The sequence below is a fragment of the Astatotilapia calliptera genome, chromosome 7, assembly GCF_900246225.1.
Source record: "Astatotilapia calliptera chromosome 7, fAstCal1.2, whole genome shotgun sequence".
Taxonomy (NCBI): domain Eukaryota; kingdom Metazoa; phylum Chordata; class Actinopteri; order Cichliformes; family Cichlidae; genus Astatotilapia; species Astatotilapia calliptera.
This window is the reverse complement of record NC_039308.1, coordinates 55,703,107-55,715,953: the sequence shown is the minus strand read 5'-3', so window position 1 is coordinate 55,715,953 and position 12,847 is coordinate 55,703,107. Positions and strand designations below refer to the sequence as shown.

The 12,847-nt window shown below is 40.3% G+C and overlaps 1 protein-coding gene across 6 annotated transcripts in view; it reads right to left on the bottom strand.

The window, feature by feature from the left end:
* Window positions 1–7,572: 7,572 nt before the first annotated feature.
* The window catches only part of tln2b (talin 2b), a 93,213-nt gene continuing 87,938 nt past the window's right edge, over window positions 7,573–12,847 (bottom strand). For 5 of the 6 annotated variants that reach the window (XM_026175915.1, XM_026175918.1, XM_026175919.1 and 2 more), the window contains 5 exons: window positions 12,145–12,270; window positions 11,987–12,049; window positions 11,704–11,886; window positions 11,497–11,622; window positions 7,573–9,760 (listed from right to left, as the gene is read on the bottom strand). In XM_026175915.1, coding sequence (XP_026031700.1) covers window positions 9,632–9,760; window positions 11,497–11,622; window positions 11,704–11,886; window positions 11,987–12,049; window positions 12,145–12,270 — 627 coding nt within the window. In that variant the 3' untranslated portion in view covers window positions 7,573–9,631. The remainder of the gene's footprint in view (window positions 9,761–11,496; window positions 11,623–11,703; window positions 11,887–11,986; window positions 12,050–12,144; window positions 12,271–12,847) is intronic. The other variant, XM_026175917.1, reaches the window with a different exon arrangement.

Below are 12,847 nucleotides of genomic sequence, written 5' to 3'. Positions count from 1 at the left end.
GCCAGAGGAGGAGGATGCTGAGATTGTGTTGTATTTCTGTGGTTTTGCTTGATGTAATCTAAATCACTTCATACAAACTTTTCTTAATGCATCCTCTCATGAGAATTCTTTTCGAGGGAGAGTGATTTTCCTTACTTACAACTGCCATGTCAGTAAGCAAAAGACTTTGCATGTTGTAAATCCAAAACAGGAGACGATGGTTCATATCATGTTTTCGTATGAGTTCCAGACTTCAAGCTGACTAAATGAAAGGGCCATAATGTGAAGTGTGTGTGAGAACCTCTGGTGATGAGACATTCCAGTGTGGTTCTGGCTGGCTGTTTGAACACACGCACTGTGTTCACTGTGCCTGGGTCACAGTGGCCTCTCCGCAGCGAGAAATGCCACAGGAACCCACAACTCTGCAACACCTGCATTTTCATACCAAAGCCTGTCTTGTGGCCCCACGTTTGATCAGATGCCACGACAGTTTTCCCAGCAAAGCGACGACTCACCACACAGCTAGGGATCTAGATAAAACAGTTGTGCAAAGTCGGTCATAAAGCAGCTGAGCGGATAGACATGAAAATAAATAGACACTCATTTGGTGTGGTCTGCTTAGTTCCTGCGCTGGGGCCTTGGATGTCAGAGATAACAATGTACAGTACGATAAAAGGATCATTATGCTGAGGCTGCCCGAAGACACTCCCATCAAAAGAACAGGAAAGACTGGTGGTGGGAGGATCCCTTTATTAAATAAAAACACCAGGACATGAATGTAAAATCTTGCTTCGTGAATTAGATGAATTAAATCGTACTTCAGTATAGAGATGGACCGATCCGATATTACGTATCGGTATCGGTCCGATACTGACCTAAATTACTGGATCGGATATCGGAGAAAAATAAAAAATGTAATCCGATCCATTAAATATCACGAAAGCACCTCACAAAACTTGCAACACGCCGTAACTCACCTCAGAACGTATGCATCACGTGATAGAGCAGCTGTGGCATGCAGGACCTGTCGGTGGTCTGGATAGCATGTGGAGCTTCGCTAGCAACCTGGCATTTCATCTCCGACAAAGTTATCCCCGAGAGAAGTAAAGCAAGTGTGTAAGTCCATCTCTGAATGTTTGTAAAGCATTCCCACGTTAAGCTTAACAAGCAACTGCCTCTCGCTCTCCGGCTGCTACTTCAATCGTGAAACTGCTTAAATCAGCTGATCGGCTTTTCTGTCGCGAGTCTGTCTCTCGTTTGTTTTTGGTCCACTTTGCGCCAGAAAGAGCAAACCAGCGGCTGAACAACAGCAGAACGTTTAAGCTTGATAAGCTGTTGTTAGAATGTATTTAATATTACTTTCTACTCCAGGATCTTTTTCTACGTAGCTGACGCTGGTAACTGTGCAGGGGCGGATCTAGCAAAGTTTAGCCAGGGGGGCCGATAGGGCATTAACTGGGAAAAGGGGGCACAAAGACATACTTTTCTTTCTTATTCTCATTTAAAATGTCTAGCTTTTAATAAATAATTATCTGACACCCAAAGTTTTAATTTGATGTAAAATGAATAGAAGTCCATTACTGTATATAGTGACTATTAAGTCTAATATATATACCCTAGTAAGCTATAGTACTTTTTACTTTGGGAAGGTACCATCTGTGCAGTCTGCAATTTTGTTGAAGAAAGATGTTGAATCTATTTAATATTTCTTGAAAAATAATTGATTTCTGTGCATTTTTTTCACACTGCATCAAATTAAGGTTGATTACGTCGATTAAGCATCATGAGGTGGCGCGTGAGGGGTGGTTCCCTATTTTTTATTTATTTAATTTTGTTGTTGCTGGGAGTTGGAACCCTATTAGTTAGGTTGCTTAATATTTACGCTAAGTACTCTTTAAAATACCAGAATAGGGAGGATGGTGTAGGTCTAAGTTTATTAGATTGATCAGTATTGCTGAACTATGAAATATTTTTTTTGTATACAGGTATAACAGAATAGCTTTAGTGTAGTTGTTGTTTTAAACTTGAGTATGAACTTGCAGACTTGCAAAATGCAGCAAGATATTTTAAAAAACAGTTTTGTTGATTAAAAAACACTATATCGGATTCATATCGGTATCGGCAGATATCCAAATTTATGGTATCGGTATCGGACATAAAAAAGTGGTATCGTGCCATCTCTACTTCAGTACAAATGCAGAAAATGTTATCAGCAAAATGTACTCAGAGCACTGATGCATGCTTATATGCAAACTTAATGGTTTATTTACACTGAAATTCACTTCATGAAAGGCAGAATTAAGCCAATGGACAGATGTGGGATCACTGGCATATTTGTGGGGGGGCTTCATCTAAAGCATGTTTTTTTTTTTTTCTGCACAAACTACTTTTAGTGAGCCAGTCAGGTTTTGGAAGGCAGCAAAAGCAACCCTTTCCTTTTTCCAGGCCTGGGGGAAGCAGATAAATTGCAATGAGAGTGCACATTTGTGAGCGCTTGTGGCTTCCCAGTGTGTTGGCTTAAGAAGCTGGCCTAAACCACTATATTTATAGGAATAGAGTCAAGTTAGCTGAGGTATCTAAATGCTATTCCTTTATGATTCCTAGCTTCCTAATCAATCACATTTTGACCTTTGTGCAATTAGCACATGTCCTTTATATGCTCTTAATGGCTTTGCTATTTTGGGAAAAAAATCGTCAACTGTTGCTTCAAGTGCATCTTCAGAACTGTTTTCATCAAAACCCCACAGAATCAAAGAAGTTACTGTCGAAAAGTCTCAATCAGAAAAATTGGAAATAGTTGTAACAAATTACTGAAGCATGTCTTTCCATGCATGAACATACATGGAAAGACAATATATAAGGCATATAAGGCAAGATTTAAAGTCAATATTTGGTTTAACCACCACCTTTATTCAGCACACCAAGGATTCTCTTAGTTATGCTTTTCTGTAATTTCTTTAAGTAGTCTTCAGGAGTAGCTCTCCAGGCGACTTGAAGGACATTCAAACATCTTATTTGGATATTGGCTGCCTTTTGTTCTGCCATCTGTCGAAATGGCCCCACGCTGCTGCAATAATGTTGAGGTTTGGGGTCTGGGGAGGCCAATCTACCACTGATAGTGTTCCACTGTGTGTTTCTATCCATGGTTTGCTTTTCCACTGGCAGTGTATTTAGAATTGTTTCTTAATGTTTTGTTAATGAGATGTTTTCCAGATGGTATTGTATGGTGGATTAAAATCTGACATTACTTTTCTGTGTTCACCATTGTGCCTTTCTCCTGAGTTTGGTATTTCTGTAGATTTGACCAAGAAAATGAGAACACTTGTGTTTTTATAACAGGCTGCTAGTAACAAAGAACCTGGAGATACAATTTAAAAGTTGTGCAGACACATATTGGTTCATCCCTTGAGTTAGGTGCATATTATGTGCTTGAATAGATCAGTGATAGATCAGTGATAAGTGGGGTAGCAAAAACAAACACACAAACAACCCCCCCCCCCCCCAAAAAAAAAAATCAATCAAAAAAAAAAAAAACCTCCTTTGCAATGATTGGATAAGAATAAGGACAAGCAGTCAGTGTCCGAAGAAAAACTTTGGAATACCTTCAGAAAGCCTGGAGAGCTATTGTTTGAAACCACTTTTGTTGCTCCTTGAGAACAAAGTATGAAGAAATGAGGTTTGGCTCAAGACTTTTGCACAGTATTGTACATATTACTTTGGAGTAATATGTACATATATATTATGTATGTATGTTCTGTGTTCATAACAGGGGTGCCCCCAAGCCCCCTATGTCTATACAATAATAGAATGACACATTAAATGTAGGTTCTCACACCAAAATTGTGTGAAATTTGATGTCAGTGTTGAGAAAACCTCGCTGAGCAGAGAGTGTTTATTCAGCTTTAACACAGGGTGGGGAGGCCACAGGATTGAGTGAAGAAAGGAGCCAATGACTCTTTTTTTCTCCTCCACAGAAATGCGGCCTGTCATCTGACGAGTGCTAAGCAAAGTCTCCTTATTAAGACAGAAGCATTTGGATGGCGGAGTATTACGTTTCATTCTGGACAGCTTAAATCCAAGGAGGCTCTGCAGATCAGATGCATCCGGCAGCACCATCTGAGACAGGCTGCTCCTCAGCTCTCTATCACGACACCGTTTTCAGCAAAACTGAGCAAAGTGTAAGTAAGTTGCTGAGGAAAACCTGACTGTGGAAGAACGTGTTTGGAGTCAGAGGATATCATTTAATAGATATTCCTGATGTTACTTGTGAAGCTCTCCAAATTTAGCACCCAAGTTTTAAGTCTCAGCTCAGTCCCAATATAGCCCTCCTCTCATTGCTGACTGAGAAATACTGTGCCTTCCTTACGCGATGACTGAAGGAGCTGCTGTGCTGTCAGGGGAAAGGTAGACAGTGAATTTTGTCACTCAGCAGGCCGATTGAGATTCTGAGTGTGACTGTTTTCTAACCTACCTACCTTTAAAAAAATACACCCATTATGCTCTTATCTTTTGGAAATTGGTGTATTCTATTTTATGTAGTCCAAGTATGAACATACCTGTACTATTATTTTAACCTGTGTTTTAAGCTTGTGAAATCACAGCAATTAGACAATAACGAGCTCAAAGTTATGAAAGAGATCATCTATATTGACTCTGTTTAGTTTTAAATTAAAGGTTATACACTGTTAGTTACTGTAAGTGGAGAAGTCAACATGTTGGGACAACCCCGCTAATTACCTAAAATAGTCATGTTTTCCAGAGTGGAGTGAAATGCTCTTTAAGATCCATCAGCTGCTGTCTCCCAGGTTTATGTTAGGGAGCTCTGCTTCTCAGAGCAGTGGTATGTGAGTATGCCTAAACAGCAGGCATCCTCTGAAACAATGACCTCATTCATTTAGGTAAAACCATGCTGTGATTCCTCACTGTATTCTTCTATATAACTGTTAGACAATGTGATTACCAAGACAGTACAAGCATATTTACACAAAGCTCTTGGCAGTATCTGTGAGACATGAAGTGGTTTATCATTTCAGCTGAAGAAAACTTTGTTTGGCTGTAAAAGTGCCTTTCCCCAGATGCAGGGTTGAATTTCAGATTTGGAAAATACATTAAAACCATGCTAATATTGAGAAGATATAATATAAATAACAGGAAAAGCAAATTCCATGGAGAGTTTTGTAAGGAACAGCTTGTTAAATATGTTCTTCTTTTATGTTATCATACCTTGTTTGGGTCTGGACCTTGTAAGAGTTTTGGGAAAAAATGGACTGAAGCCAAGTAGCCATTCAACCCATAAACAATACTGGTTTCCAGTGTTGTATCAGCCTGAATAATTTGAAAATTACTTTCAGCCTGACACGGCTGCTGAAGAACTGATAAGCTTATTTTATGGCCTTCTTCTAGACTTCTTTGCACTGAAATATGTGTCTCAGTAGGATTATAAAAAAAAAAACCATGTTACCGTAAAAAAGGTGGAAGAATGAGTGCGCTTGGAAAGAAAAACATCTTGTATTCCCAGAGATCATAGCTAGCAATAACTTTTTGTTCACAGGCTGCTTGTTCAGAGAAAGACCCAAGAAGGACACTGTCAGGTTAAAATGTTGTCTGTGCACAAAGGCAACAACATAAAAGAGGAAAACCTCAGTAGCACGCTGTGGACAAAAAGGCCCAGCCCAAAAACCCAAAAGCCTTTCCTGATGTGCATTTTTTCCAAACCTCTCTTCCTCTTTCATCACGTTCTCTAAAAGTGAAAAGAAAAAATAGCTCAGGGTAAAGGCTGTCTCACTCTCTGTGAATTCACAGACCTTTATACTTTCTCAGTCTGTTTGGTTTAGCCTTACCTGAACCGAATTCAAAATAATAATAATGATACAGTGAGTTCACATAGAGGCTTTTTTAGCATGAGACTTATGAATGTTTTTCTTAATTTATAAAGCATTCACCGCTGTTTACACTATTAAAGAAATCCCTGAAACCCAAACCAGGACATGGAAAACTAAAATTTGACAGAGCATTATCAAAAAGTGCCTACACAGCTTTCCAGTGTGACAACTCCCAAGCTCACATAGGCTTTTCTTAGTGTTAAGCCCTAATTCCATTCCTGCATTACTTCGGACCTTATATTAAAATGCCTGCCACTGAAACTGGAAAACATATAAACCAGTATCAGCCTTAAGCAGACCTTAGATTAGCTCTGAAATGATTAAAGTGTAGAGGTGATCAAGTGTCATTTGGCCCAGCTATGTGTTAGCCTGGCTTCACTTTTAGGAACTTGAGCGTGGAACAAAGCCTGGACTAAATGGCTGCCAGACTGCAGGGATTAGGCATGGCACAAGACACAGCAAAACAAACTTTCCAACACAGCAAGTTTAGAACATTCAGGATGCCGGAGATTTACACTGTCGGTGCAAGGGATTACTAAGTGTGTCATGAAGCTTTTAAATACTCAAAAACTATTAGCAGGTTCTGAAGTTTCCTTTAGCAAATTCAATTCAACCTTTAATTTTTGTTTCCTAAACACTTTCCTCTAATTAAGCTAAACATATCTTGCATCTTCTTTCCTTTACGCGCCGTTTGTTTAATATGCGACGTGCCAAGTGACTAAAAAAGACAGAGCGCTTAAGAAAAAGCCACACACTGAAAAGGTAAAAGGGTGTGGGTTAAAATACCCCTTTTTGTGTTTTGCAGAAGAAAACAATAAATGCAGCTTAGCTCATGGCAAAATTATTAAGTGCAGGTCAATAGCAGGAAGGAATTGAACGGTTTCTCTATTAACTCGTAAATTTGCTGAGTTTTTCCAAAGTTCACCAAAAAACAAACGAAACAAAACAAAAATCTTTTTGGTCTCAGGCACTGAATGGAGATGGAGGGGAGAGGGTGAGTAGTAGATGGGTACTCGCTCTTAAACACATGGCTTCAGTTTCCCCTCTTCACTGTGGCCTTGCCTTGCATGAGACCAAAACATTCAAACTACCAAATATGGTGTTCATTAGAAGGACAGTGTGCTGTGCTGGCCACCTTTAACCATACTTTGCACACTATGCCCACATTTTCTTCTAGCACAGAAGGATCAGCTTTAGTACGAAATAAGCAATGTATCACCCGAGAAGAAAAAAAGGTCAAGTTCACTCTCCTGATTGACTAATTCTTCAAACATGAGGCTTATAAAGGCTGTAGCTGTGGAACAGTAACCCAGAGTATAAAAATACTGTGAACTCTCATTATTGACCAAAATATCTAAGTGGGGATTGTTGCATATTTCAAGGTCTGGCCTGTAAAGCAAGGAGAAAAAAATGCATCCACAATGTCCATATTTGGTCTGGCTAACTTTGCCAGTCCTTCCACTTGAACATCCTCTGACCTCCTGATTCAGCTATGAAGGATAAATGCTGACATCTTCTGGCAAGAATGCAGGATGAGTTATTCGACTGGACATCTTTTATCTTGAGGTTTCAAAAAATAATATATATGTATATAGATATATTAAAGAGTAGACATACTTTTGCCTGATTTTGGTCTCCTTATCTGGGGTCAGAGTAGTAGTAGAGCTGCAGGGGACACTATTTCACATGAAAAACAAAAGCAACAATCATCTTAATGTTACCGGTTGTCTGAAAGCTTTATTTGTGGTGAATACAAAAAATACTTTTGTGACCAGATAAATATCATACATACAGCATCAAATCAGAAAACAAACAGATTCTGTTAAAGAAAGCACAACACGTATTCATAAACAGAGCTAATAACTTTTTCTATTTTCCATTAATACTTTGACAAATCGGTCAGACAATATATTTCAGGGTAATTCTTACATTTACTGATAGAAACTTAATTCTTATAGTGGTTAGACAATGAAACATTTAAGAGGGACTTGGCATAATGAATTTAAACAATTTCTCAACTTCATACACAAATTGCCACATGCTCATTGAATGCAGTCTAGCGTTAGTCTTTAAATCCTAATGTATCCACAGATGCCCTTTTATATCAGCATTAGAACACTGTCAGCAGGTAGGCCACCAGCCAAGGCATTGTACTGTATGGCAAAGGGCTTTTTTTTTTTTTAAATTAAGACCCCAATAGGGAATAGACTGGCATAATGCTTTGATCCAGAGAGGACAAGGCTCAGGCTCCCACCCAACCTGGTTTTCAGCTGCTCGTAGGGCAGACTCAAGTAAGGCACTAGTACAAAAAATAAAAAATAAAAATGCAGACCAGACACTGACGCGGACAGATGGTGGAGCTGAATGCTGAAAATTTGAAATACATTATATATTAATAAAGGAAAAGAAAATCAGTTTTCTCAGAGTGTGATGCCATTTCCTTCTAGTTTGTTAAGCAAATGTCCTCCATTCAATATAATGGGAGCTTTAAATTCAGTGCATAAAGTTATGAGCCACTTTATAGCACAGTGTGTGCTCATTTCATTCAAGAGCCTAGAGTTCAATATGATTGCACACTCTTCCAAACAATAACAGCGCAGACTCGTATTATCTTTCTCAAATATTCAGTGTAAAGTATTGCTATAGACAGACCATCTGAAGTGAAATGACTTTAGCAGGACAGGGGCAGTGACTGCGTGTACGTAGAATAAAAGCACTGGCGACACCCAAAGAGAATCTGGCCAGTGTAAATGGAGAAGGAATTAAAAACACAAAGACGAGCGAGAACAAACATGACAAAAAATGTAAACAAGTATTCCTTACACAAGCGTGTGTGGGAAGAACTGTGAGCGGGGGGGGGGGGGGGGGGGGGATGGGTTACATCAAATGACATAATGTACAAGCAGCAAGACATATTTGGTCACATATCATCCAGATACTCTGAATACCACAGATTATACCTATATAAGAAAGTGGTCAAGAATAAACATCTTTATAGCTAGTGATGGCCAGTGGTCATGTTATATTATCATTTAGAGACTCTCATCGTTTGGCATCAAGCAGAACAACATAGTTTAATCATAATCATTGATTTTTCTCTTTTCAAGATTTGCTAGTTTAACAGCAAACCACGTGTTCACATTTTTTTTTAGTAAAATACAAGTGTCTTTTACTCTATACTACTCTATTGGTTAGTAGCTTCGCTGATATGTTTAGACATTATGGTGCATGCAAGCCAGTGGTGAAATGAGACGTGAGAAATCTTCCTGCCTTTCTATTAATACTTTGTATACCTGGAATACAAACTGTGGACCCTTAGATTGAATTTGCCGGTTACATCGATATCACCAGTTCCTTTCTATTTGTTTTAAACCTCAAACACTTTTGAGAACATTCAGTGATTATACGAGATTTCTTTGATTCATGATTGTAACAGTCAGTAATGCTCATGATGCAGTAACACCCACAAATTAATGACACGTTTATCGTACGACTTAAACTTTCTCAACTTGCTTATAGGAACAGCTTTCTTCATATTAAAGTCTGAATGTCAATGCCATTCACTGACAAATACATACACGCACACACACAGCCACATACACACAGAAATACACCGAGCACAGGCACTTGTTTTATCACCAAACAGGCCTGCTTCAAGTGCTATATTGTCCTTGGTTTTATGAGAGTTGAAATAGCCAATACTTGACTGGCACCTCCCCGTGACAAGAAGGTCTCGTCAGCGCAGCGCACGTCCCCATCCGCTGCGTCCGTCAGCCTTCGTCCTCCCTCAGTTCGCTGGGCAGGAACTTGTACTGCTGCTGTCTGATCTGAGCCAGCTTCTTCCGAGCTTCCTCCAGCTCTCGCTCCTTCCTCAGCATCTCCTCCTGAGCCGCAATGATCTGAGGAAAATGAGAACAATTGACAGAAGATTCATCACTACTATGCCTGTGGATAGGCTGACATGATAAACCCTTGCTGCCATGTCCCGAGCACAGAACATGGCAGAACACCAAGACTTTCATTATGTAGATAGAAATAGAAATTTAAACAGTACGAAATATATTTTGCTAGAAACTTTATGGCAAACTGAGCTGATTGTACTCAATTATCAATGAAGCTGTCAGACAGCTTCATTGATAATTGAGTTTGTCAGATTTACATATCTAATAAAACCTCATCATCTTCTTCCTAGCGTTTGTCCTGCATGGCAGGGTCCGCTTTGCGGCAAATCCGTCTCCATTTGGCACGACTGAGGACGTCTTCTGGGGCGGCATTGACGATCTTCATGTCTTCCTTTATTCTATCCATCCACCGTTTCGTCAGCCTGCCACGGGGTCGCTGGCCACCGGGTTCAAGCCTCATTGCCGTTTTCGCCACTGAGCTGTCGTCTGAGCGTAATATGTGTCCGTACCACCGTAGCTGTGCCTTGCGCATTTTCACCGTGATTGGTGCAATGCCGAGCCGCTTTCTGACGTCTTCATTCTTGACTTGGTCCCAACACGTGAGGCCTAGACACCACCTGAGCATTCGCATTTCCATTGTGTGCAGGGCCTGTTCGTGGTTGGCAGTGGCTGGCCAGCACTCCGATCCATACAGGGAAACCGGGACTACAGTCTTGTAAATTTTCGCCTTGAGATGGTCTGGCATTCGACGGTTGCATAGCACACCCGTCACTTGACGCCACTTCATCCATGCGGCATTGAGACTCGCTCGCACATCCAGAAGGATATCCCCGTCGCCACTGATCATTATCTAATAAAACCTCAGCAAACCATAAAATAGGTAACTGACTGTAACTACGTTATAAATATATACATAAAATTGAAAATATACGAGTGACATTTTTGTGAAGAATCAAAACGTGTTAACTACTTAGACCAGGGGTGTTGAACTCGAGGGCCGGTGTCCTGAAACTTTTAAATGTGTCCCTGCTGCAACACACCTGAATAAAATCCGTAGGCCATTAGCAAGAACTGACTGCATGGTGAGATGGGAACCTTAAATAAATGTACTTTCTGAAAAAATGTACTTGTAAAAGTACTTTTGTTGCATCATGTTAATTCATTCATGAGCTGCTGTAACATGAATCAAATGGCTGAATTGCCACCTCAGCATGCAGTCAAGTTCTATAAAGCTTTGCCAATGACCTACTAATTTTATCCAGGTGTGTTGCAGCAGGGACACATGTTTTTCAGCACACTGGCCCATGAGGACTGGATGTTCACCCTGTACCAATGTGAACAAACCAGAATAAAAAAAAAGCAACCGATGAACTTAAAACTTTTTGATGTCTTTTGAATACAGTACTCAGCAGTGACAGGTGACAGGCTGAAGTCCAGCTGGGGTGCAGCACTAATTTGGGAAACCAGTCACGGCCACAGAAAGTACTGTTATTTGTTTCTGCCGGAAGAGAAATACACTAAAGGCTTTCAAAAGATATTCAGCTGTGGGTGCCTTGCAAACCTGGTAAACAAGTGAGAAACAAAACTGACGGGCTTCTCATCTACAGCAGCTCTCAGCGATTTCAGAAAAACAACTGTGGCATTTTGGCATATTGGCAAGAAAAGGGCACATCACAGAGAAGTAGTGATTTCTCTTCTAGCCCTCAAACATTTTTTCTTTCCAGGATTCTTACCTGAGCTATGCCTCCAACAAACTTGGTCTTCACCACAACGCTGTCATCCTCAGTCTTGTCAAATGCTGCTTTCTGAGCCGCCTTGACTAGATTGTCCGATGCTCGCTTCACAGCATTACCAGCCACCTTTTTAGTGACATCCCCAAAATTAGTACATGTGCAATAAACGTTTCCAGGGACGAATTAAAAAGTGTGTTTCAGTACTACCTGTAGTCTCCTCATGGCTTCTGAATCCTGGTCTGCCTTCACCTTGCAGGCCACCAGCAGCTGAGCTGTCGAGGCTGCAACCTGCTTGGCTGAAGAGATGAGCTTCTCCTCACTGGCGTGGCCCTGCACTGAAGCATTAGCTGCCTCACACAGATTACTGGTGGCTGCTGCTACCATACGTGCCTGCAGCATTGAAGAAATATGCATGTAACAAGTTGGCTTTATTTAAAGTCTCATTTGGTGTTATAGAAGGAAGGTTTTAGAATAATTCACAGCGACTTACAGCTGATATGAGACCCTGTGACCACTGGCCATCGTCGACTGCATTGGCTTGATTGGATCCCACCTGAGGTAGAGTTTGGGGGAGAAATTCAGATGTTGCACTGTGTTACTACAGAGTACTTTACAAGTGCCTAAGGTTTGCAGATTGTGTAGACTGACCTTGCCCTGTGCCACCAGTTCTCTCTGAGCTGCAGATGCAGATTTAACAAGAGCGCTAGTTGCTGCAGCAATGGACTTTGCTGCTTCTAAGATCTGCTCCTCAAAATCCAGCGTCTCATCTGCCTGCTGGAAGGTAAACCACATAGCTTACATTTAAAGTGAATTTAATTAGTTAAAGACATCATCACCTTTGCATCTACACTCCTGGGAGACGCATCTGTGGCATGTAGAGGACTAATTAAAATACAGAGTACAATCCTAATTTAAAAACAATTTCACAAAAACAATTTTTATTTTTACAACGTGTCTTGGCCAAGCTCGGATCCTCCACAGTCCGTCCAATCAAAACCTGCTTCACACTCTTGCACATTCACACCCGTATATGGAGACTGCCAAAGCTTTGATAATTGTGGTGTTTTCTTCTATTACAATTTACTTATATACTGGCAAATACTGCTTCATAAATCCTTTGTGTTATTAGACGAATGGTGCTATAACCTCAGTGCTGATACTTAGAGCTCAAAGCCATGGTAAAGCACAAGTTTGTGAGAAACTGCTTCATTTTTCAAACCTAGAAATTTTAATCTGTTCTCTATACACATCTTTATAGATGACTAAACTTAATGTGTTGTGTAACCCAGCACCAAGAATCTCATAATACTGTGCCAACTTGGAATAATTGTGCCCACAAATTATTTTAGAA